General features: G+C 47.4%; 1 protein-coding gene across 1 annotated transcript in view; it reads left to right on the forward strand.

Annotated features, from left to right (window-relative positions):
* COL4A2 (collagen type IV alpha 2 chain) overlaps positions 1 to 25,036 on the forward strand; it is a 123,218-nt gene that overhangs the window by 49,604 nt on the left and 48,578 nt on the right. Inside the window, exons 3-11 of the mRNA XM_065895947.1 lie at positions 11,481 to 11,615; positions 11,704 to 11,748; positions 14,883 to 14,999; positions 16,829 to 16,900; positions 17,253 to 17,288; positions 17,397 to 17,459; positions 19,864 to 19,899; positions 22,361 to 22,402; positions 24,561 to 24,656. Of these exons, the coding sequence (XP_065752019.1) occupies positions 11,481 to 11,615; positions 11,704 to 11,748; positions 14,883 to 14,999; positions 16,829 to 16,900; positions 17,253 to 17,288; positions 17,397 to 17,459; positions 19,864 to 19,899; positions 22,361 to 22,402; positions 24,561 to 24,656 (642 nt within the window). The remainder of the gene's footprint in view (positions 1 to 11,480; positions 11,616 to 11,703; positions 11,749 to 14,882; positions 15,000 to 16,828; positions 16,901 to 17,252; positions 17,289 to 17,396; positions 17,460 to 19,863; positions 19,900 to 22,360; positions 22,403 to 24,560; positions 24,657 to 25,036) is intronic.

Consider the following 25,036-nt stretch of genomic DNA (forward strand, 5'->3'; position numbering starts at 1 on the left):
CGGAACTCACATTTGTAGAGAAGTTGACTGTGGGTGGTTTGTCTTCATGGAGAAGAGCAAAGGCACCTAAGTTGTGGTCACAATCCCGGTTGACTCTGAGCAAACCGTGCGACGGGGGCTCACAGGGGACTGGACCGCCAGTTTTCATTGCAGAGGGATGTCCCAGAACCGGTAAGGATGGTGCTACAAGTGGAAACTCTGAGCCCTGCACTGGATCCAGCATCAGCACTAACGTGGAAGGAGCGAGATTAAAACCATAACGTGTCAGCTCTGCAGAGCTCTTAGGACAGCTAAGGGAACAAGCTGACGATACCAAGTGCTGACAGGGACCTGGAACTCTGGTGCATTGCTGGTGGGAACACAAAATGGAAAACAGTTCTGCAGCTTTATTTTTTATTTACTTATTTATTATTTATTTTAATTGTGCGGGTGTCCTCCTATGACTGGGTCCCCCTGGAGTTTTTTTTTCTTTGACTGCGTTGGGTTTTCATTGCTGCACGCAGGCTTTCTCTAGTTGCGACGAGCGGGGGATACTCTTCATTATGGTGCGCGGGCTTCTCATTGCGGTGGTTTCTCTTGTTGTGGAGCACAGGCTCTAGGCGTGCGGGCTTCAGTAGTTGCGGCGCTCAGGCTTCAGTAGTTGTGGCTTGCGGGCTCTAGGGCACAGGCTCAGTAGTTGTGGCTTAGTTGCTCCGAGGCATGTGGGACCTTCCCGGACCAGGGCTCGAACCGTGTCCCCTGCATTGGCAGGCGGATTCTTAACCGCTGCGCCACCAGGGAAGCCCCCTGCAGCTTTATTAAAGTTAAATGTACTCTGACCGTAAGACCCAGTGCTCTCATTCTTGCGTGTTTACAAAAGCATGTCCACACATACCAAAAAGCCATACATGAGTGATTTTAGCAGCCCAATTCACATTGACCAAAAACTGGAAGCGATTCAGATGTCCTTCAGGGAGTGAATGCATAAACATCGTGGTGATGGGATACAACAGAGCACTCCTCCGCGATAAAAGGGATCACCCTGTTGATGCCGCAAAGGCGGTGGATCTCAAACGCTGAGTGAGAGAAGCCGACGCCAGAGTTGTGACACCGAGTGATTCCATGTGTGTGACCATCTGGGAGAGGCATGACCATGAGACTAAAGGAAGACCAGTGATGGACAGAGGTTGGGGAGGGGGCTTGACCACAAGGGGTGGCGGGCAGCCCAGCGACTTGAGCTGATGCTACTCGGAGCATCTGTGTGTCCAGACTCACAGAACTACATGCCGGAAAAGTGGATTTCATTGCATGTCAATGTAAAAATAAATTTTGAAATCTGGAAGAGGAAATGAAAAAGCTACGTAACTTTCATGAACGTACAAGAACAGAAAAGTAGATTAAAGCCAAGGAAGGAGGAGGAGAAGTAGTCACACCTTTTCTCAGGATGGAGAAGGTGGAGCTCGAGTTAGAACTTGACGTTTTCAGGAACATTTCAAATGCAGAGGACCAGGAAAAGATCCCTGCACCCAGCCACGTCGGAACCCTCCCTGGCTCTTAATCTTTTTTCCTTTGTTGGCCAATTTTTTTTTCCATGACAGACCGACTTAATATGATGCCAGCCTCGGGGATGTTCTTCTTTCGTGTGACTGTGTTTAGTCTAAATGGAAAGGAGATAGAACTGTTGGTTCCGTTCCTGGTCTGTGCCACGGATGCTAAGAGGTCCCTCTCCAAGGCCGCCCGCCCGGTGGATCATCTCAGCGGGGAGGCCGACGTTTGGAAGGCCACGCGGTGTTTCTGCTCACTCTTCCCTCCAGGGGCTGTGTTTCCCGGGCTGCTGGCTGTCCCTGGACGCAGGGCAGTGACCGAGACAGGGTGTCACGACGCGGTCCCCACTGCACACGTGAGGTGACCTCAGAATACAGCCTAAGGGCGCTAGTGAGAGGTTGGCATGTACAGCTCACACATGAAAATTGATAGTCTACAGCTGAGCCCATGAGTGTTGGCCGCAAGCTGTTTTCATTACCAATCGTCTTTTTTTAAATTAATTTTTATGGGAGTAGAGTTGATTTACAATGCTGTGTTAGTTTCAGGTGTACAGCAAAGTGATTCAGTTATACATATAGATATATCCACTCTTCTTTTTTTCCCACTCTTCCTTAGAGTCTTTTCCCATCTAGGCCACTACAGAGTATCGAGTAGAGTTCCCTGTGCTCTACGGAGGGTCCTTCGTATCTATTTTATGTAGAGTAGTGTGTATATGTTGATCCCAATCTCCCAGTTTATCCCACCCACCCCCCCTTTCCCCTTGGTAACCATAAATTTATTTTCTACATCTGTGACTCTTTCCGTTTTGTAGATAAGTTCATCTGTACCCTTATTTTAGATTCCACACACAAGCGATATCATATGATATTGTCTCTGTCTGACTTCCTACACTCAGTAGACAGTCTCTAGATCCATCCACGTTGCTGCAAATGGCGTTATTTCGCTCTTTTTTATGGCCGCGTCAGCTTCTCATAATCCCAGTGACTCCACAGCTGTCTCCTGTTGTAGCTGTCACTTTCTAGTCATGTCAGCACAGCCTGGGGCCGCCCTGTGTGATAACTCAGGATGACGTCAGGGCTACTTGACGACACTCTGGTTGTTGATACTGTCTCCATGCTGTCAGCTGCTCAGTTAGAAAGAGCGTTTCATTGTTTCCCACAACCACAGCCCCAGAATCGGCTTCTTCCAGCCCATTCCTTGGCCGCCGTTTCTGCTCCCTGCAGCCCTCAGCCCATCCACACCACCTACCTCCGCTCCTTCCTGGAGAACAAGAGGCTTAGGAAGTCCAGTCTGTCTGTTAGGCAAGGCTTCGTCTTTAGGCAAATGAAATGTACTTAACTGCCACAAAGCACAGAGGCAATGGAAGGCCTTTCCAGAAAACCAGCTTTTCTGAACTGTGCCAAGGCAGATCACATCCAGACTCTCAAAAGCTCAGCCTTGGGCTTCCCTGGTGGCGCAGTGGTTGAGAGTCCGCCTGCTGATGCAGGGGACACAGGTTCGTGCCCCGGTCTGGGAAGATCCCACATGCCGCGGAGCGGCTGGGCCCGTGAGCCATGGCCGCTGAGCCTGCGCGTCCGGAGCCTGTGCTCCGCAATGGGAGAGGCCACAACGGTGAGAGGCCCGCGTACAGCAAAAAAAAAAAAAAGCTCAGCCTTGTGTTGGGCTGAAGCCATTATGTTCGACTGCCCATGTGCTGCCTATTTTTAGAATAAGGAACAGTTTTCAGACTTCTTGGTCCTATGGATGGAGAACAAGAGAGAATCTATCTTTCCTTTGCTTTAAAATGTGAATCTTTCCAAGTCAAATCATTTCAGATAAACTACCCAAGAACATCTTATTACAGGTGACACCCTCTGTTTTTGTTTGTTATGAAAGCCACATATAATGGAAGGCTTGACATCCTAGGTGTATCTTTTGCTTCTGAATCTAGTTTGGTCCTGACCCACTCCCACCCCTGCCGTCCTGTGGGCTGTGGGGAGGACGGTCCTAATTCCTGCCGGGATCCCGCAGGATCCAGCTTCCACACAAGGAAAGCTCCGTCTTGGTTTCTTCAGATTTTTTCACTTCACAGGCAGACATTTTTCAGAAGCACCTTGCTAGATGTTTTTAATACGTCATTTTACAAGCATCCTCTCTTCTTCCACTTCTAAATAATATCTAGTTTATAAATTCACTTGTAAGAATGTACTAGAAGGAAGGACTTGGTCCTATGCAATCTGCCTGTGAACTGCAGAGGTGGTCTTCTTAATCTTGGCCTCCACAAGACCTCTTTTCTGTTGTTTGTTTGTTTTTAAGTCAAGTTTATCGAGGTATAGTTTACGTACAATTCCGTGAATATTGGCAAATGTGTCCAGCCATGTAACGACCACCAACGTCATGATATAAAACAGGTCCACGACCCCAGAGTTTCCTTGTGCCCTTTGTAGTCTGTCCTCTCCCTCCGCCCCCAGGCCTGGCACTCAATTCTCTGCTTTCTGTCTCTAGAGTGTCCCCTAGATGGGATCATAGCACAGTATCGCATAAACAGGACGAACAGAACACAGCCTTTGTGTCTGGATCCTCCACTGAGTGCAGTGCCTTGGAGATCCATCCTCACCGTCGTGCACAGTGGATGGCTGCTTCTTTTTTGTGTTGCTAAGTAATATTCCATTTCCTGAATGGACCGTGGTTTGTTTATCCACTGATGGAGACTCAGGTTGTTTCTACTTTTCAGCTGAAATAAGTTGAACCACTAGGAACCATTGCCTAAAGTTCTTCTAGTAAGTGTGCGTTTGGCTTTAGCCGCTCGGGTCTGTGTCCCCAGCAGTGATGAGACTTCGGCTTCTCCGCATCCTTTGCAGCACTTGGCGTTGCCAGTTTTCTCTGTGTGGGTGTGTCAGCCCTTCCAGCAGCCGCGGCTACACCTTCTCCTGGATTGAATTTGCCTTTCCCTAATGACCGATGGTGTTTAACCACTTTCACATGCCTGTTTTCCATCTGTACCTCTTCTGTGTTGAAGGGTCTGTTCAGATCTTTTAGGCATTTTTTCAATCAGGTTCTTTTCTTTATTATTGATTTCTGGGCACTCTTTCTATATTCTGTGTATGTGTCTTGTGACTATTTCCCTCTCAGCGTGCGGCCTTCTTTCTGTTTTAAACAGTATCTTTTGAGGATCAAATGTTTTAATCTTATCAACTTTTTGTCTCTTATGGCTTGTGATTTTCATGTCTTATCAAAGCAACCTTCGCCTAATCCAGTCGCAAAAATTCTTCCCTGTGCTTTTCTTCTAGAAGTATTACAGTCTTCGCGCTTACATTTAGGTCTGCATTCCATTTTGACTGATAAATGTTTGTCTCTGGAGCCGGGTGAGGGTCAAAGATTGTTTCTTTACGTATGGATGTTGTTTCCCTTATATCAACACTCGCCCTACAATCTGTGTCAGATAATTTTGGAGAGCAGGACAGCAGGATTCCCAGGAGGCCATATACTTCTTATTGAGGAATAAGTGAACTCTTTTATTTGGAGTAGCACCCAGGGCAGAGTCCTGATGTTTTGTTATATATTAGTAAGAAGCGAAGGGAAAAGGTGGCAGAGTTAGCATCAGCGCTGTCTGTTTTGCCTGGAGCAAGCAGTTGGCCCTATTTACTGATAGCTATTATATGTGTAATATACAGTTCAATACTAACCTTCACATTATTATTAGCTTGGAAGAGGGCGTGACTTCACTCTGCCAGGTGATCAGAAATTGCTCACAAATGCTAATGATTATCCCTAAGAAAGATGACTGATTCTAAAATTTAGACGAACAGATTATTTTCCTGAATCCTAAAAGAAAGGTCCTTCCAGCCCTTTGGGCCATTTGATATGTTCTCAGATATGTGTGTGTACAGCTCACGGAATGAGCTGGGACTTGGTCTGGAATCCCCTGAAGGTCACAGAGAGCTACAGCATTGGAAGGAAGGGCCGGGAGGGGAGGGGCCGCCAGGGGATGGAGAGGATGTGGGTGTCTGGAGGAGCGCCCAGAGCCCATAAAAGGCGAGACAGGAAGAGTACACTTAGGAAGGAGAAGGGATTTCCTACTATTCAGATGTTGGCCAGGAAGGCATGAAAAGCTTATTCTTATTCCACCAGGAAAATACTGTACCGTAGATTAAAAGTCCTGATGTGCAGTGAAGCAGGGTTGATCCTTGGAAACGTTTCTCTTGATCGTTCCCTTTTTTACTCCCTTTCCCAGTGCGGGTGTTAGGGCTAGTAAGCTGGATGGCAGCGGGCACCTCCTTGGGGTTTTCTGCACTTGAGGTGTGATTTCTCGGGGCCTTGATTGGTCATATCCATCTTCTACCTTTATTTTTGACGCAGAAGCTGCAGAGGTCTTCAGCCTGTGCACAGATCTATTTTGCCCCTTTTCTCAGAAGTGAAAATTCCAAGTTCATGAAAGCTTAGTGTCTCGGGACTCGAAGTGCATTCCCTCCACAGTAGCGGTATTTAAGCAATGTGCGCTCAAGCCTGGACTCCTACTCTCAGCCCGTCCAGACTCCAGCTTCCAAAACTAACCCTGGACGTCCCAGGCATCCTCCAGGAGTGATGTCCAAAAGGGAGAGGCACGTGTGCACCCCTCCATCCTAACAGTGACCAAAGTTGGTTCCTTCTTACAGTTGCACCGAAGCATGAGACCACAAAAACTTTGTTAGAAATAGTCTTCAACAGACATTATTATTAGGTTTTTCTCTGCCCAGCTCAGGAAGCCCGACCTCTCTTCTGAGATGTAACCTCATGCTTAAGAGAGTTTTCTTACGAAGACATACCTGCCTCCTTCCATGAAAACTTCAGGAGGGGAAGGAGGGTGGGGTCACGCAGGGATTCTCAGACTTCACTGTGCAAAGAACCCGCCTGGGATCACGGTCGGTGCCGCCCCGGGAGGGCTGGGTGGGCCTAAGAATCTGCATCTCCCGCAAGTTTCCAGGTGGCGCTGATGCAGCTCATGGACCTCGACTCGAGCAGCAAGGGTGGCGTGGAAGGTGGACTCCACCCCTGCCGAGACCTAAATGCATCAGTCATCCCTGACCCTAACCCTCCAGACCCCGCTTGTCTCCCCTCTCAAGCGGGGGCGATACCTCCTTGATACACTTGTCCTGGGGGTAAAAATGAGAGAAACCATTTTTTGAACCCTTTTGTAGCGCTTCATCCCAGAAGATACAGGAGTACAGGATCCTCCCGTTATCCCGTTTCCTAGGAAGTGATACATCTATAGAATCAAGTTCTCTGTGGGCGGGGGGCACAGAGAGGGCAATGAGGTTTACAGCTCCTTTCCAAATGTCTGCTGGCTTTTGAGAAGTATTTTGTGGAAATACTTTTGTCAAGTATATTGCAGGAATTTTAGGAGCTTTAGAAATTTATGCAAAGACAGTTAAGCTACAGTCCTACTCTTTCTGGGGTAATTTGTATTTTTAACATCACTTATTACAAAAAGAAAGGAAGAGATGGAAATAACTTTTCCGATCAGGACTTTTCTCGTCTGAGGCTGGAAGTTGATAAGGGTGATGATTAGTACAGAGGAAAATCCTTTTTGTTACTAATCATTCCAGCTGCTCTTTGCAAACACCCTAGATGCCCTGGTGGGCAGGATATCCTAGGGGAAATCTCATCCCTGATGACCAAAGCATGCATACCAGGGTCCTCAGACCTTGACATAAGGGTCCTTTTGGTCCCAGCAATGCAGGATTTGCACTGAGAGCAAGACTGAGGGACCAGTCCTGGAAGACGAGGGAATAATTCAGATTCCCTCCAGGCTCGTCCCGGCTTTTCCCTAGAGCCGCAGCTAGAGGGGATTTTGTGAAATGTTTCATCTGTCAGAAGCTCAAGATGAGCTCTTCAGAATGACGCCATTTTCACACCCTCTAGGCTATATATATTTTTAATGGAAAATAACAAGTGTTGGTGGGAATGTCGGGGAATTTAGGACCCTCACACATTGCAGGTGGGAATGTCCAATGGGGCAGCCGCTGTAGAAAACAGTCTGGCGCTCTCTCCCTCAGGCAGTTAAACAAAGTTACCGTGTGATCCAGCCATTCCACTCCTAAGTATAGACCCAAAAGAGCTGAAAGCAGGTGTGTGCATAGAAAGCAGACAGTGGTGTGTGTATGTTCATAGCAGCACCGTCCACAACTTACGAACTGGTTTATCCACACAGTGGAATCTTATTCCGCCATAAACGTGGATAAAGTACCGACACGTGTTACGACATGGATGAGCCTCAAAAACATTAGGTTAAGAAGCCAGACACAGAAGGTCATATATCATACGTATGATTCCATTCATATGGAATATCCGGAATGGGTAAATCCCATAGAAACCGAAAGCAGACGGTGGTTACCAGAGGCTGGAGGTTAGGGGCATGAGAATGATGGTAGTGGGTATGGGATTTCCTTTGGGGTGAGGAAAGTATTTTGGAGCTAGATAGAGGTGACAGATAGAGGACATTGTGAATATACCTGAAGCCACTTTAAAATGGGTAGTTTTGTGGTATGGGAATTTCACCTCCATAAAAAGAAAAAAGTGAGAGCGTGTTCCAGAGAAGGAAAGGCTAGAGTTTTATTCCCAAAGTCAGACTTCCCTTCCAAGAAACAAAAGTTAAAGAGAAGTTTACTGACAGTGGGAAGAAAATGAGACCGTGATGTCATTAGTCACTCTCCCCATCAAAGGGAGTCAGGAAAGGTTAATGAACTCGAGACAAGGTGAGGCTTTTCCTCATTAAGACGCACGTATCCCATTTGGGTTAATGGGAGACGGTCCCTCTTAATTGGCGCTAGACAGTCATCCCCTGGAAGAGATGTAGATTATGGGCAATAAAAATGACAGTACTAATGAGAAACATTCTATCCCCCAAAGGTTGCTGCCTGTAAGCACTAACAAACTAGGGGCCTCCGATGGTTAGGGGAATTCTGAGGCTTAGAGGCATGGTCTGCAGTCACAGACAAAACAGAAATGAGCACAGCTGAGGAAGAGCCATAAAAATGTGAATCAGAGCTTCCCTGGTGGCGCAGTGGTTGAGAGTCCGCCTGCCGATGCGGGGTACACGGGTTCGTGCCCCGGTCCGGGAAGGTCCCACATGCCGCAGAGCGGCTGGGCCCGTGAGCCGTGGCCGCTGAGCCTGCGCGTCTGGAGCCTGTGCTCTGCGACGGGAGAGGCCACAACAGTGAGAGGCCCGCGTACCGCAAAAAAAAAAAAAAAAAAAAAGCATGTTTGTCCCCAAACTTCCAACAAATGTATCATGCCAAGACCTTAGAAAAGGATGAGCCTGGGACGTCATGTGTCCAAGGTCAGGGCTACCCGTCTTGGGCCACAATCCCCCTAACCACTTTTTTCACGTTCTCCAGAGATTCAAACACGCTGGCTTTGCCGTGACACACCATGCGTGTGGTCAGGCTACCCCAGGGGAGCATCTGCTGGTTCCTGCACGGACTGGCCTCTCTGGAACTCGTGTGGGGAGAGCAGAGAATCTACCATCCCTAAAACGCTGACCTGGCCCTGAGGGAGCCCCAGTCTCCCCTTTGTCTGAGGAGACCGGGGGCCCAAGCTTTGGGGCAGGTCTAAGCCATCTAGCGGGATCTGTATCCTCCACCCCGAAGACACTTCTTTACTGCTCCCTTCATGCCTGGGGTCCAACATCTAAAGGGAGGGGCAGCAGGGTCTCCCCACGCGCTTCCCTCCGATTCTGTCTGTGACATGAAGGCCGCACCTCGCGCCGCATCTGAAATTACTCACTTCCTGTCAGTGTTGTGTGACGTTGAGCACAGATTAGAAACATTCTGCGAAGACAGACAGACGTCTTAGCTTCACCGTTTATATAAGCAAGGTTCTTTACAGGCGGTGACAGAGAAGCCTAGAAACGCTGACTCAGAAGCCCCTTAATCTAAAGGCAAGACCAGGATTTGAAGCGTGAGAGCAGAGGGGCCTTGGCAGAGAAGGGCTCTGTGTGATGAGTAAACAGCAGACCCACGCGTTTAAGGAGGAGTCGAGCCAGAGTTAGTTGGTTGGGGATTTTTTTTTAATTGGGGCTAACCTGGGAGGTTCATTAAAATATAACAGGATTGCATAAGCACAGGAGATTTTTATGGTCGTGAAACTGTGCTTTATGATACTGTTATGTTGGATACACACCGTTATACTGTCATCGAAATCCATAAAATGCACAATACAAAAATTGTACCCTATTCCAAACCTTGGACTTCAGCCAATAGCGTATTGGTTCGTCGGTTGTGATAAATTTCCCACACGAATGCAAGTGGTCAGTAGTAGAGGAAACTGTGGGGAAGTGGGGGGCAGTTGGAGGAGCAGAGGGGTATTTGGGAACTCTGCAGTGTCTGCTTAATTTTTCTGTAAACCTGAAACTGCTCTAAAAAAATTAAGTCAGTTAATTTAACAAAAGATATTAATATAGAACTAATGCATAAATTAGTTTCAGTAATAAGAGAGCTAGATTCCCCTTTTTAATGTTTTTATTTTTATTGTGGCAAAACACGCGTAACATAAAATTTACCATCTTAATCATTTTTGTACAGTTTGATGGCATTAAGCGTGTTCAGATCTTGTGCAAACACTATCACCGTCGTCTCCAGAACTTTTTCATCTTTCAGAGCTGAAACGCTGTCCCGATAAAACTCTAACTGCCCTTTCCCCTCCCCCAGCCCCTAGTCGCCGGTATTGTACTTTCTTCTCTATGAATGTGACTCCTCTAGGGACCTCATGTTGGTGGAATCAGACAGGATTTGTCCCTGTGTGGCTCATTTCACTCAGTGTAATGTCCTCAGGGTTCATCCGTGTTGTAGCCTGTGTCAGAATTTCCCTCCTTTTTTTTTTTTTTTTTGGTACACAGGCCTCTCACCGCTGCAGCCTCTCCCGTTGCGGAGCACAGGCTCTGGACGCACAGGCTCAGCGGCCATGGCTTACGGGCCCAGCCGCTCCGCGGCATGTGGGATCCTCCCGGACCGGGGCACGAACCCGTGTCCCCTGCATCGGCAGGCGGACTCTCAACCACTGCACCACCAGAGAAGCCCTCCCTCCTTTTTAAAGTGAATAATGGTCCATTGTGTGGATAGACCACATTGTGTTTATCCATCATCCGTCAGTGGATACTATGCTTCCACCTTTTGGCAATTGTGGAAAATGCTGCAGTGAACATGGGTGTAGAGATATCTGTTCAAGTCTTTGCTGTCGATTCTTTTGAGTGTTATCCCAGAAGCAGAATTGCTGGGTCACAAGGTAATTCTCTGTTTAATTTTTTGTGGAACCACCATGCTCTTTTCCACAATGACCACACCACTTACATTCCCGCCAACAGAGCACAAGGGTTCCAATTTCTCCACATCCTGGCCAACATGTAATTTTGTCTTTTCTTTTTTTAAAATAATAGCCATCCTGATGGATACGGACGTACATTTTATATATTTCAGAAACCTTTTCTTTTCTTCTCTGTGTGTGTGTGTGTGTGTGTGTGTGTGTGTGTGTGTGTGAACAGAAGGAGAGATTCTCTAATCACTTAGACATTCAGGGACCACTTTGATAGCTGGATGCCAGTTCCATTTCCATACCTATTGTATGCATTATACTGAGATAGAGAGAAAATCTTAGAAATTTGATTGGCACTTTCTTTTATACTGAAAGGACTTTTTTTTAAAAGCCAAGTAAGTTTCTTCTTTCATCCCAACCCAATATTAGCATTTCACAATAACATCACTGTAGTAATTTAGGATCATTTTTTCCTCTCATTTAATGTTTTTCCCCTTGAGCTCTATGGTTTCTTTGTTAGCCAGGAATCGCTCTGTGGTTCTCGTGGCAGAAGGCAGTGGTTTACATGTAATGTTCTCTGAAGATTATAGCTCTTTAAGAATGAAGAGTGTAGCTTCAAAAGCAACATGGTTGAAAATGCTCATGCATGGTTATGAATTGTGGAAACTGAACGTGTGTTGTTTCTACAGGGCCAGCCAGGGCCAGTGGGCCCACAGGGATACACCGGGCCCCCCGGCTTACAAGGGTTCCCAGGACTGCAAGGCCGCAAAGGTGACAAGGGTGATAGGGGAGCTCCCGGGATCACAGGACCGAAGGGAGACGTGGTACGTACAGTAACTGTGGGTATTTCTCTCGCTGTTTGAAGGGTGGAGGCGTCTTGGCCATCATTAAGTCTGTTTGCCTTCTTTACAGGGAGCCAGAGGCGTTTCTGGATTTCCTGGTGCCGACGGAATTCCCGTAAGTTTTTCATAAGATTAGAATTTTAAAACACTGTACACGTGCAAAACAATACGTTTATGACTTACAGACACATGTCTCACTAGTCCCCCTTTCTTGTTTATAACAAAAAACTTATGGGGCTACATGTGCGTATTTTTTTTTCGTGGAATCCAGTCAAATATTGGACAGATTGTTTGCTTTGTAAACGTCCTTCTGGACTTGGCTTCAGAATTGAGGCTACTTTGCTAAAACTGGACACTGTTTTGTAGTAAAAAGCTGCAGTGTTGCACAGACGTGCTATAAAAAGCCAGTCTGAACATTTTGTTTGAACTCCAGAACCACCTGAATATAAAGTAGTCCAGCCAAGAGCGGGGCTGTCCTGAAGCTTGTGTAGCTTCTCAAGTTCTTGGTAGTTACCGCACATAAATGAGAAGACGAAAGGCATGCTTTGTCCATGAGAAAGTCTCAAAACGCAATCAAATGTGTTTTTCTAACCTAGTTTACTTTACTTCTTGTGGCATAAGAAAATAAACAAAGCAGCCTGACTCACAGCCTTCACGGGACCCAGGAGCAGATTTCCCAGGGCCGGCTTCCTGCGGATCCCAGCCTCCGGGATAAATGTGTTTATCGCACTTTCAGACCTGCCCCATCCCTCTAACCGCTGAAGTTGAAGGACAACTGCCACTGGAACTTCACACACACGCAGATGTCTGCGCCCTTACCCTACACACATGTTGTCTATCACCGTGCCTGTACACTTATGTGTGCGCGTGCGTGCGCGCACACACACACACACACACACACACACACACACACAGAGGGGGAGAATCCTCAACCCCCCAGGCTACACAAGTGGCGCTGCTCCATCGCAGGAGAAAAGGGAAAGGGTGTGAGCGGACAGCAGTCACAGGGGATTCATGCTTTTCCTTCAGATCTTTAGCTCCACCTTCAAGGAGGCTTTTGCAGCAGAAGGCAGAGCTAAGGAAAGGAAGCCACACTTGCCAAGACGTGAGACCTACATGGCTGGTGATCCTCAGTGAGGCCTCGAACAGACACATCAGTGACAACACACAGCTATGAGCAAATCAGGAAATAACTCTCACATGAGTCAGAATCTTGAGAAATTGGCAGAGTTGAAGGATCCGCAGATTTCAAGGGTTAAACAAATAACAAAAGTATTTCCCTACCAACTGCCTCGAAGGAAATCGCCCATTTTTAACCTACTTTTTTGGACTCTTTGGATCATTCCTCAGTGTGGTCTCTTCTGGAAGTAGAAGTCCACGCTTTAGATGGAGCGACATTATGGGAAAATAGTGTAACTGATCTATATCATGTTTTCATTCGTTTTTCCACTTCCTACTCATTTAATATCAGAAGCAAATATTTCGCAAATTAGGGAGGAAATAGTCATCATACGGAAGGGTGATCATGGTGTACAGATGATGGGTCATTTTCTACAGAATGTCAGCGCTGCTAAAAACAGTCTCTTTAACTGCCGAAGTCTGATAGATGCTCCACAGTAAGTGAATGTAAATGCCACTTTCAGTATATAAGCACCTAATGGGCACAGAGTTAAAAGGACCTGACAGTTTTGGCTGTTTAGAAGTCGAATATAGAAAGCGATGTGCGGTAAATCTAAGAATTGTATCCTACAGAAATGGACCTAATTAGATGTTGGACACAAGAGGGACATATAGCTCAACAGAATTGAAATTTTTCTTTGAAGGACAATTTCAAACTAAGACCAGGTTGGCATGCAATTTCAAATGACGTCGATCGATTCTAAGCGAGTCAGAAAGACCAATAGCAGACGGGTAATTCGGGAGGAGAGTAAGGGACTCAGTGGCACGTTTTAATGAAAGCATCACGGAATCCTAACAGTCATGAGAACACCTGCAGAGCTTGATTTCTGAATTTGAAGGTCAGCTTCTAGAGACTCCTAAAAAAGAGGCCTTTACGTCGAAGACCAAAATGCTGCTGGCTCTCCAATACCAGAGAGATTGTGTCTCATGATTTACAGGGACAATCAGGGTTTCTCTGACCCACCAGAGGGTTGACTGAAAAGCCTACTGGATCTCTTATCTGATGGCACCAGTGAAAGCAATGGCTCTGAACATCGGAAGCAAAAAAATGTGCAAACAAAAGAAAAATTCTGTTTCACTTATTGTATTTCTTAATATCATTCAGGGTACAGGCACTCTGTGTAGGGCTTGTTCATTTCCTTTGAAACCTTCCAGATTTCTCAAGGTGAACCTAAAAGACAGCCCACTGGCCTCAAAAATCACTCTGGAATATATATTTGGTCTGTTATCAAGAAAACCAAAATTGTAAAGAAATTGTACAGTAAGAAATCATATATCTAAACATCTATCGTGTAAAGAAACAGCAAAACAGGCTCTGGTCTCGTAGTCCATAAACTGTAGATTATTAACCTGACCCCTCCATGTCTCCAGAACCAGATTCACGTGGTTGAGACGCCCAGAGACCTAGCCTGACCCCGAGTTACACGAAAGACACATGTGATCGCATTGCCTTCCTTCCCCCACCCGGCATCCCAGAACACCTGACTTGCTTTCTATTCGTGTTTAAAATCTAAAAAGTCCTGTTCCTGAAGACGACAATAAGTCAATTGACTTATTGAAGAAAGTCAGTAAGGAAATTAGCTCTTCTACCTGCCGCTAAGTCACTGATGAGATCCCTCTGCAGGTGTGACTCTCGCCCGTTTAGGACGTGGGTCTGTACAGCTCCATCTAGAATTCGGTTGGGCACAGCTGACCCTTGCTATCCCCAAGCAGCATCTGCTTCTAGAGTGTTTTCTAGAATTTTTCAACCTACCCTTTCCTGTTCCTGCTAAAACAGCCCTCCCTGTCGCCCAAGGAAGCAAAGCAGCAGAAACCCCAAGACAGTTGACATCTTACCAAAGCCCGTGGGAAACGGAACTGTGTCGTGCAGGCCCTCTGCCGCTGAGAAGGACACCTGTGTGCCCTTGACGACTTAGTTTTTCACTCATTCATTGGTTCATTTTGAGTTGTCTTGGCGCTTGGATTCATGCCAGGGACATCTCTTCTGAGAAGATTTTAAGCTGTTTCATCACAGTTACATGAAAACTAGACCCCTGCGGGCTGAAGACTCACTCGCTTCTCTGTTTCCAGGGACATCCTGGCCAGGGCGGGCCCAGAGGACCGCCTGGCTACGACGGCTGCAACGGGACAGTGGGTGACGCAGGCTACCCGGGACCCAGCGGCCCTGGTGGCTTCCTCGGCCCCCGTGTGAGTATGGGAACCGCTTGGGCTATTCCACGGGTCGGCTCTGGAATCTGTGTGGTGGAAATGCGTGAAAGGTCTCGCTTTCAGGAGGCCCTGCAGGGGATGCCTTTGAGAAGTTGTCTTAGCAAAGCTCTCTGAAGAGGCTGAGCTGCCTTCTGCTCTCAGGACAGTGATGGGAGGCGGGAGCACGTGCCAGGCCTGCCTTTACACCCCGGGAAGCCGTGGCTCCCCACTCTTGCTTAGCCGTCAGGGTAAAGCACACCTCCCCTGCTGAGGTTGGCTTGAGGATACCTAGGCGTGCTGTTCCTGCATTCAGATAACTCCATGTTCTGATTCATTCCTTTTTTTTTGCGGTACACGGGCCTCTCACTGTTGGGGCCTCTCCCGTTGCGGAGCACAGGCTCCAGACGCGCAGGCTCAGCGGCCATGGCTCACGGGCCCAGCCGCTCCGCGGCATGTGGGATCTTCCTGGACCGGGGCACGAACCCGTGTCCCCTGCATCGGCAGGTGGACTCTCAACCACTGCACCACCAGGGAAGCCCCCGATTCATTCTTTAAGCGTTAGGTAGAAAGTAATGGGTTTGGCTTATGTGGTTCACTCCTGCAGCCTCCTGTTTCTTCATTTCCTCCCATGCTCCGATTCAAATAACAGTGAATAATAGTGGAATCGTGGAACTAAAATTTTAAAAAGCTTAAATCTTGACAAAATTCTCTATTAGTCATCATCTTTATTAGATTCTAACATCCTTTGTGACGTGACAGAACAATGATGTTCTCCGGGATATACAAGATAGACTTTACTTTTCGTAATGGAAGAACTTCCATATAATGATCTATTCCGTGGCTTCATTTAATTTCTAGGGTCTTTGCAAAGAATCTTGAAATATTTTTCGGCATTCTATTGCTACCTTTTTACCACCAGTATATTGCAAATTCAGGATTAAACTAACATTTTTTGGCAAAACTTTTTATTTAAAAACAACATTTTTAGGTAAGGGCAGGGCAGCCATAACACCCTTTGTTGCGTTTCGCCGAGGCTGCTGGATTTCTGGTCCCGCTCACACCGCCGCCTTCCACCTCCTCCACTGGCTGCTGGTTTTTCATGTGATTCAACTTTTCCATAAGCTACATTGCATTCTATTCTATTCTAATATCATAGCTTTCATTACCAATAAACAGCCGTCACTTTGAAATATTGATTTTATATGTAGGTGTTAAAACACATGTATATGTGTATGTACGTACTCACACATCGTGTATATTTGACACAATTCCATCTTTAAAGGATGACCCAGTATCTCTCCCAGAAATGGTGCTTCAGTGTGAATGCGTTGATATTTTAGTACATAAATGCCAAAGAAGACACAGAATAGTATTTTTACAAAGAAAAGGAACAGGGTGGTAGAGGAAAGGATTTGTTTACTGAAACTTCACGTGGGTTTCTGAAAATAATTTAAATCCTATAGAGTATTTCCATTTTAACTGTAAGAGAGATGCTATTGGGTAAAAATGAAAGTAAAACTCTCACCCTTGCGGTTAAGGTAGAGATTGGTGTTCAGAATAACTGGAATGGGCCGTGAGAAGAGCTAGACATTGCCTATAAAAGGCAACATGTAGGGGCTTCCCAGGTGGCGCAGTGGTTGAGAGTCCGCCTGCCGATGCAGGGGACGTGGGTCCGTGCCCCGGTCCAGGAGGATCCCACGTGCCGCGGAGCGGCGTATCGCCAAAAAAAAAAAAAGGCAACACGTAATCATCCAAATAACAGTTGTTGCACTGAATGCTGACGGACTGTTTTCTTCGTTTTTCTTCCTATGATATATGTGCTAATTTAGGGGCCCCAAGGACCCAAAGGGCAGAAAGGCGAGCCCTACGCTCTGTCTAGCAAGGACCGCGACAAATACAGGGTAAGTCGGTAGAGGTGGGAGTCAGCAAGCACCACAGCTTAAACTCGCGATTAACAAAGTTAATTTCCAAGTGAGCTCTGGAGTGGAGGGATGCAGAGAGGGATGGAATAGCCCAGAATCACAACTGATTTGAAATTCTCTGACTGCCCCCCAGGCTGTTTTCAATCTTACACTAACCGTGGGCACACTCGTCCCACATTCACAGCACCCCAGATATCTGGGTGATCAACATCACCAAGTCCTGAGACGGCAGATACACCTTATATACTTATTTTCAACATTGCAGTAAAATGTCACTAAACCTACAGATGCCTAAAAGCTAAAATGCTTAAAACTATTTCTTCTCACTTAGGGGGAAGCTGGAGTGCCCGGACTGGTCGGTTTCCAGGTAAGCGTTCTTTTTATTAGAGAAGAGACGAAGCGGAAGTTGAAGAACTCCGGACTCCGTGCCCCAGTCGGCCTCTGCTAACAGCCTTCTCTGGTTGCCTGTCCTTAGGGGCCTCCCGGCCGCCCTGGGCCTGTGGGACAGATGGGTCCGGTTGGAGCTCCAGGAAGAGCAGTAAGTACCAGGCTCGTGTGCTCGCCCTTGAGGTTGTCAAGCGTCCTCTAGAGATGCAGCTCCTTCAGCTGCAGACGCTGGTGAAAGCCTCACCATACAGCCTGACGCTTGTGGTCGCCAAGACCAGACAGGTCGTCCTTTGTATGCGTTGCTGACATCAAGGTTGAAGAATGAGAACTCAGAATGTGTGGTCATCAGATCACTGCCAACTAGGTCAAATTTTGACCTGGTGCTGGCTGGGCGCCTTTGCAGTCATGCACGAGCTCTCCCAGCACCACACCTGACCAGCTGACAAGGGCCTGTCATCCCTGGCAAAGCAGACCAGAATCCAATAGGTCGATAAGGAAGAAATGGGCTCTGCTGGACATGGCCATTGGAAGCAGGGCCATCACACCTGGCATGGCCATTAGAGCAGGTGTACCACACCTGGCATCGCCATTAGAACAGGTGTGCCGCACCTGGCATGGCCATTAGAGCAGGTGTACCACACCTGGCATGGCCATTAGAACAGGTGTGCCGCACCTGGCATGGCCATTAGAGCAGGTGTACCACACCTGGCATGGCCATTAGAAACAGGGGTGCCACAACTGGCATGACCATTAGAGCAGGTGTACCACACCTGGCATGGCCATTAGAAACAGGGGTGCCACAACTGGCATGACCATTAGAGCAGGTGTACCACACCTGGCATGGCCATTAGAAACAGGGGTGCCACAACTGGCATGACCATTAGAGCAGGTGTACCACACCTGGCATGGCCATTAGAAACAGGTGTGCCGCACCTGGCATGGCCATTAGAGCAGGTGTACCACACCTGGCATGGCCATTAGAAACAGGTGTGCCGCACCTGGCATGGCCATTAGAGCAGGTGTACCACACCTGGCATGGCCATTAGAAACAGGGGTGCCACAACTGGCATGACCATTAGAGCAGGTGTACCACACCTGGCATGGCCATTAGAAACAGGGGTGCCACACCTGGCATGACCATTAGAGCAGGTGCGCTGCACCTGGGCAGAGCCATCATAATAGGTGAGACATTGGACACCAATTAACAAGTGGCCCCTGCACCCCACCTGAATGGTGGTCTACAGGTGTTCCCTCCTCCTGCAAATCAAATAATAGAGTGAAGTGCGACAGGACAAATCCCTGGGTGAAGGAGGGCCTGCTTCGAGGAGGGGAGGGGAGGGAGAAGGAGAGTCCCAGGGCCTGGCCGCCTCAGGCCCTTCCCACTGCACAAAGGACCAGAAGATGAACTGGTTCCTGCAAGGTGTCTGACTCTCTCCTTCCCCTCACTTTTTGTTAATAAACAAACAGGCCTTAAATTACTCAAAGAGAGCTTTGGACTGCAGGGGAGAGAGCCCTTCTCAGAGGAAACCACTGCTCAAGGTCGAGGCAGCTGCGGTGTCAGCTTCTTGACACACACTGAGAAACAGTGGACACACGTGTGTCTGGGAAGATGCGGTCACACCAACAGTCGGGGGTGGGAGCGCTCATTCATTCCCTTCTAATTGTCGATAAGAAGATGATAATAATAATTGATCATGTTTCTACAAAGCACAGTTCCCTGGTGCCATGACGGTCATTTTTCCAAGCAGCCCTGTGGCTGTGAGAGATTTGGCCGAAGGGGATGAGATGAGGCTTACGTGACAAGATGCTCTTTGCTCTCCGGCACACCCAGCTGTCGGCTTACAGCACGTGTGCCACAGGGTTTGGGGGTGTCGTGCTTTACGCACACAGTTCAGGGATGTGGAGGAGCAGATTGTACCCGCTGGGTCCCTAGCCGAGGTGACAGCCTCAGGGTCTTTGTATGAACCATTAAGATCTCCCACAGCCCCCTGCCCTGTCCACTTATTTGTACTACAACACAAATTGCTCTTCTAAAGCATTTTTAAAACTTGTATCCCAAGTGTGGTATTGACGCTGAACGCTTTGCAGAAAGACATATGGTGATGTTGGCAGGCGGATTCTCAACCCTGCAGGGTGGCCTGGATGTCAATTAATTCTGTCTGTGCACATTTGCTGGCCCACCAGCAGAAAGTGCAGGATGGTGCCCTGTGGGGGACCGCAGAGGTAGCCGGGAGAAGCCGTCTCTGGAGTGACAGGGCCTGAGACCTTGCAAAGGGATCAGAGCAAACATGAGTAGGACAGGGGTCAAGTCAAAAGCCTGAACTCAGAAAAGCAAACCAGAAACAGCTGCGTGTGGACAGCCAGCAAATCCTGAGAACTGGGCCTGACCCCCGCCCTCTCCCCTCCAGCCCTGCCTCCCCGCCGAGACAAATGTGTTAGAAACCTCTCTACATACTACCCGGTATTCTAAATATACAGAGAGTGGCTTTCCAGCAGATGTTATCTGGGTCCTGGGATAAAGAAAACAGTTTCCAAATTTCTTTGTATTTGTGCAGGGACCCCCTGGACCCCCTGGACCAAAAGGACAGCCAGTAAGTTGGTGGGGGGCGGGATGGTGAGGGAAAGGGGAGGGGGGCCTTACGTGTTTGTGTGTGTCCTTCTTGACCATGGAACTGCTTGGTTGATAGCTGTACTGTTTATCTCATGATGCGGACCGTTTTGTAGGGTTTTGAGACAATGTTATAAACTCCAGGGATAAATCCAGTGATGCACCTGGATGGTCACATGAAGTCATTAAGTGGATGTATTGAATGGCTTGTTGCTTGCAACTCACATAGCATTCCTGTGGCTACATGCAAGTCCAACTGGTGGTGAATGTTTGATTAGAAACGTAGACTAGAACAAATCAGGGACAGCTCGTGCTTATCCGTGTGTGTTCATTTACAAGAAGGGACGAGATGCCACCAAAGTTGTGTAGGGAGCTGATGGCGCTCTTCTTACCTGGATACAGGTAGGTTGTACCACAGTGTGATGTCCGCTTCTAGGGTTGTGTTTGGTGAGTTTCAAGCCAGGCTCAGGCCCGATGCTATCCTGTTTTCATCAGAGAAAGATGAGTCAGCTGGCTGGAGCACAGCAAAGTAGGTGGCTTGTTGGAACCTGGTGACAGAATTAGGGTTTAGCGTGACCTCGGAAAGGTAGATAAATGTCTAAGACAAACAGTAGGAGGTTGGCGAGGGGAGTATTTGGTCGAAACTCGACGTGAGTCAGAAATACTGGGCTACCGTTATGAACTTTTCAGAACCATTCTGTGGCCTGCATGTGGCCAAGGACATCTCCCAGCCTGCCCATTCCCAGGCCTGCCCCACGGAAACCCCATCTCTATGACCGCCTGGGGACCTTGGCTGTCCCCACCTCACCCCCAGCTCCCATCACCTCTGACACAGCTTCCAGCTGCGGCTGGAGCTCATTAGGGCTGCTGTCCCCACCACTGGGCTCCCCACTGTCCGGCAGCCTGGAGCAGGCTGGGAACGGCCCAGCGCCAAGAGAAGCGGATGTAGGACGCGGCGGCTGAGCCCCAAGGTCGCCTCAGATCCCCACTTGGCTGCAGCACAAACAGCCCTCACCCTCCGCCCGGTCACTTCCTGGTGACTTGGACTCCGGCTCGTGAGGCAGCGGGGACCTCGGGGTCCCAAGCAAATCGTGTTCTCATCTAGCCTGGCTGCGTTTCTGTGCTTTGATTTCAGCTCCCAGCCAGGTGGGAAAGAAGCAAAGGAAAAGCAAAGATTAATTAAAGGCTTTGTTTTTATTTGCAGAAACTCTCTGGGCATCGGGGGGGGGGGTGGACAGTGTGGTGTAGAGACAGATCAGATAGCCCCCCCCCCCCAAACAGGATCCTCTGTCTCAATGGGTAGGGGCCCTGAGAAGGAAGCAGAGCTGCTGGGAATCAGAGAACAGAGGACTGACTTACGGCATCGTGTCCGGTCAGCCCTCCCACGCACGGCAGCTCCATGAATCTGTCAAATACTTACTAGGTCGCCAGCCTAGCTTTGCTTCTTAAGCAAAAAGGAAGATGAAAAGTTTGGCTAAACCCCAAGAACGCCATCCCCTAAGATCATTCAAAGGGTAGGAAATCTTTCTGTGAAATTAGGATTATTTAACCAAAATGAGAAAGTCTGAGGCAGAGGACGGTATGAATCGTCATCTTCAGATGTGGGATCCAAGGCGGGAAATGGCTGCTCTCTGAGTCCAGAGGAGCCAGAACCCAAGGAAACGCTCTGCGACCCTAACCTGTAGAGCCGGTCTACACGGGATTAAGAGTCGGGAGGACCTGGGATCAGACCTGAGCTCTACCATTTGTTCGCTGTGAGGCTTTGGTCCAAGGGTATGACACCTTCCCCATCTGTGATGCCCAAGCTCATCGTGTGGTGTAGAGGATTAAAGGAGAGAGAAGCAGTTAGCAGGGACCCTGGACTGTCAAAGCCCAGGACCACAAGTAGGGAATCAATAATAGGCAACTTCCCGGTCTGCAGGATTTGAACAATAAAATATATTTCAAAAAGCAGATGGCAAAGTGTTCCCAAGGGTGACAGAATAACTGTTCTTACTCCACTATTTTTCAGGTTTTGCTTAAAGTACAAAATACAAGTCTCTTAGAAGCACGGCTGTATTGAAACACTATCATTTTTATGAACCGCGGAGTTTTTGTCACTTAAGGTTTAATCTTAGTGAATGCTCAGAACCCACTGTCTGTAACTGGTACCACTTTCTGTAACTGCTACAGCATCCCGATTTGCTCCTGTTCACTTTATGTGATATCTGGAATGGACCCAGATGTTTATTACACAGTTTATATGTGGAAATAGCAAAAGAAAAGACGTTAATCCTTTTGTATCAATTAGTTCCTGGGGGCTGAAGCCAGAATATTACGCAAGGATAGTTATCCAGTAATGTTGCAGACACATAGATAATAGATTTCTTTTTCTAAAAAAAAAAAGTAATTTTATTTCACCGTGATTATTGACTTTAAACTTACAGAAGCCATTTATCTTTCAGGGCAACAGAGGACTTGGTTTTTACGGAGAAAAAGGAGAAAAGGTAAAGGAAACTTAATAGATTGAATTAGGAAATATTGACAGATCATTTTAATGTCTTCGTTTTATGCTCTTATCTTGAGGTGCTCTGCAAACAGACCGTTTGCAAAGGAAACAATCACTGTAAAGTGTCAGGTTACGAAACAGGCGCCAGTGGTGGTTATGGATCAGTAAGACTGTAGAAGGCCCGGACCTCTGACGCACACGTAACTTCAGCCGTCTTCAGCAGCTAGAAAGTAAAGGCATTTCCCTGTGGTGTCCTCTGACATGGGGCATCCAGAGGAGATTGAGGAAGACAGAGCAGCAGACAACGTGGAGCCAGCTCAGAGGCCAGGGGGCGCGGCCGGCTCAGGCTGGGGGACGTGGCCGGCTCAGGGACCAGGGAGCGTGGCCGGCTCTGGCTGGGCTCAAAGGCAGGAAAGAGGCCACGTGGACTCTTGCAGTTCCCCCACGGTGCCAAGGTTCAAAGGCGTCGTGGCCTTTGAGAGGAGCCCCTGAGATCAAGTGTGTGAGAAGCTCAGCTGGGCACCCACAGCCACAAGCAAAGCCTCGCAGAACGCAACCCACTGCATTCACTGCAGAACCTGAGTGCCCACCGCCAAGCGGATTTGTTCCCTTGGTCTCACTTTTCACGCATTTTCACTTTTCTTCCCATTTTGCTTTTTGACTGAACAGCAGACTCAGTACAATCCCGTACTGCTCAGGTGTGACAAGGAAAGCCTTTCTTCTTTGTGTGAATTCCATAGGAAAAAACACAAGAGAAAAACATTGGAAGATCCAAATTCATAAAAATTGAAAGTCTTGTATGATGGAATATAAGAAAATAGTAAGATAACGAAGAAAGAAGAAAAGTCTGGGAAGAAATCATCGGGCGGAAAGGAGAATAGTCACATTAGATAGAATGAGAATGAAGTTAATGTCTGTAATCCACAAATATTAATAAAATAGTAATAATAGCATCAAGGCCCCCATAGGTAAAGGGGAGCTGAACAGTTTTAGGTATTTTTTAGCTGTAATATTAGCAGACATTCAGAATATACTGTGAAGTGCCACTTTGTACGGCTAATAACATCATCTCAGTTTGCTCCTCTTCATGTTATGTGATATCTAAGCTCAAATCTGTATTATATAGTTTATATGTGAAAATAGCAAAAGAAAAGGCAGTAACTTCCTTTTTGTGTTAATTCCTGGAGGTGAAATCAGCATATTACACAAGGATAGTGGTCCAGTAATGTTACAGATCGAAGGTTTCACCACCTGTGCATCACATACAAAAGCGTTTCTTGATAATGATAAAAAAGCTAATTAAAGCAGTCCTGAGATATTACGTTTATTAAAGATGCTGCTCTTTATTATATAAAAACCCCCTTAACTGGTGAAGTAGTGGTGAAACTGGACTGGTCTTTCATTTCTTAGGCATTTCTTATGTCTTGGTACCAATCTTAGAAAGCAGTAGCATAACACATAGCAAGAACCACCAAGATATTTAGCCTCCAGACCTAGTAATTTCCTTGTATAGAAATTCATCATAAGTAGATAATTCCACAGAAGCAAATGCAGCCCCAAATTGTGACCAGCTTGTATGCATAAATTCTAAGTGCTTCTTTTTTTTTTCTTTCTTTCTTTCTTTATTTTTGGGTGTGTTGGGTCTTCGTTGCTGTCCACGGGCTTTCTCTAGTCTCAGCGAGCGGGCGCTACTCTTTGTTGCGGTGCGTGGGTTTCTCATTGCGGTGACTTCTCTTGTTGCAGTGCACAGGCTCTAGGCACGCGGGCTTCAGTAGTTGTGGCTCGCGGGCTCTAGAGCACAGGCTCAGTAGTTGTGGCGCACGGGCTTAGTTGCTCCGCGGCGTGTGGGATCTTCCCGGACCAGGGCTCGAACCCGTGTCCCCTGCATCGGCAGGTGGATTCTTAACCACTGTGCCACCAGGGAAGTCCCCTCTAAGTGATTCTTCATGCAAGTAGCAATCAAATAATTTTACCTTACGATTATTTTATTCTATATATGATTTTTATCTTATGATTATAACACTATAAAATCGGTGTACGTGTGGTAAGTAATATGCAAAGATAAAAACAGCAGTTTGCGGTGGGATTGTGCTTTTATTCAACCTTGGTCGTGAATTTTCAATGTAAAGACAGCTGCTTTGCTAAACCATTCACAGGGCGACATGGGACAGCAGGGACCCAGTGGGATTCCACCAGACAACAGTTACGTCGAGAGGCCCAAAAATGACGTGATCCTCCCAGAGCTGTATAAGGTAAAGGGACTTCAGCAAAATTGATGTATTCCCAGTTGAACGAAAAACAGGAGGAGGAGAAAAGGTAACTTTCTTTGCTCTCATTCAAACAGTCGCATTCAAAGTGGAAAAGCCCTCACCGCCAAATTGGCAAACTATGTATGAAAGCACTGATCACAGTCACACGAGTGTATCAGTACATCACTGTAAATAATTATGATGAATTTGAAACAACACGAGAATCCATTTAAAAATCTCAGGTCTGTCCTAAGTCTCTAGTATAGACATAGTTAGTGGTCAGAGCGCAACTCAATGCCAGGATATGGAGCTATCTGAACAAATGTTGTATTCGGCAAAATAAAACCTACTTTTAGGTAGGTTTTGCCGACGTGGAGCATCAT

This window comes from Phocoena phocoena, chromosome 18 (assembly GCF_963924675.1).
Source record: "Phocoena phocoena chromosome 18, mPhoPho1.1, whole genome shotgun sequence".
NCBI classification, from domain to species: domain Eukaryota; kingdom Metazoa; phylum Chordata; class Mammalia; order Artiodactyla; family Phocoenidae; genus Phocoena; species Phocoena phocoena.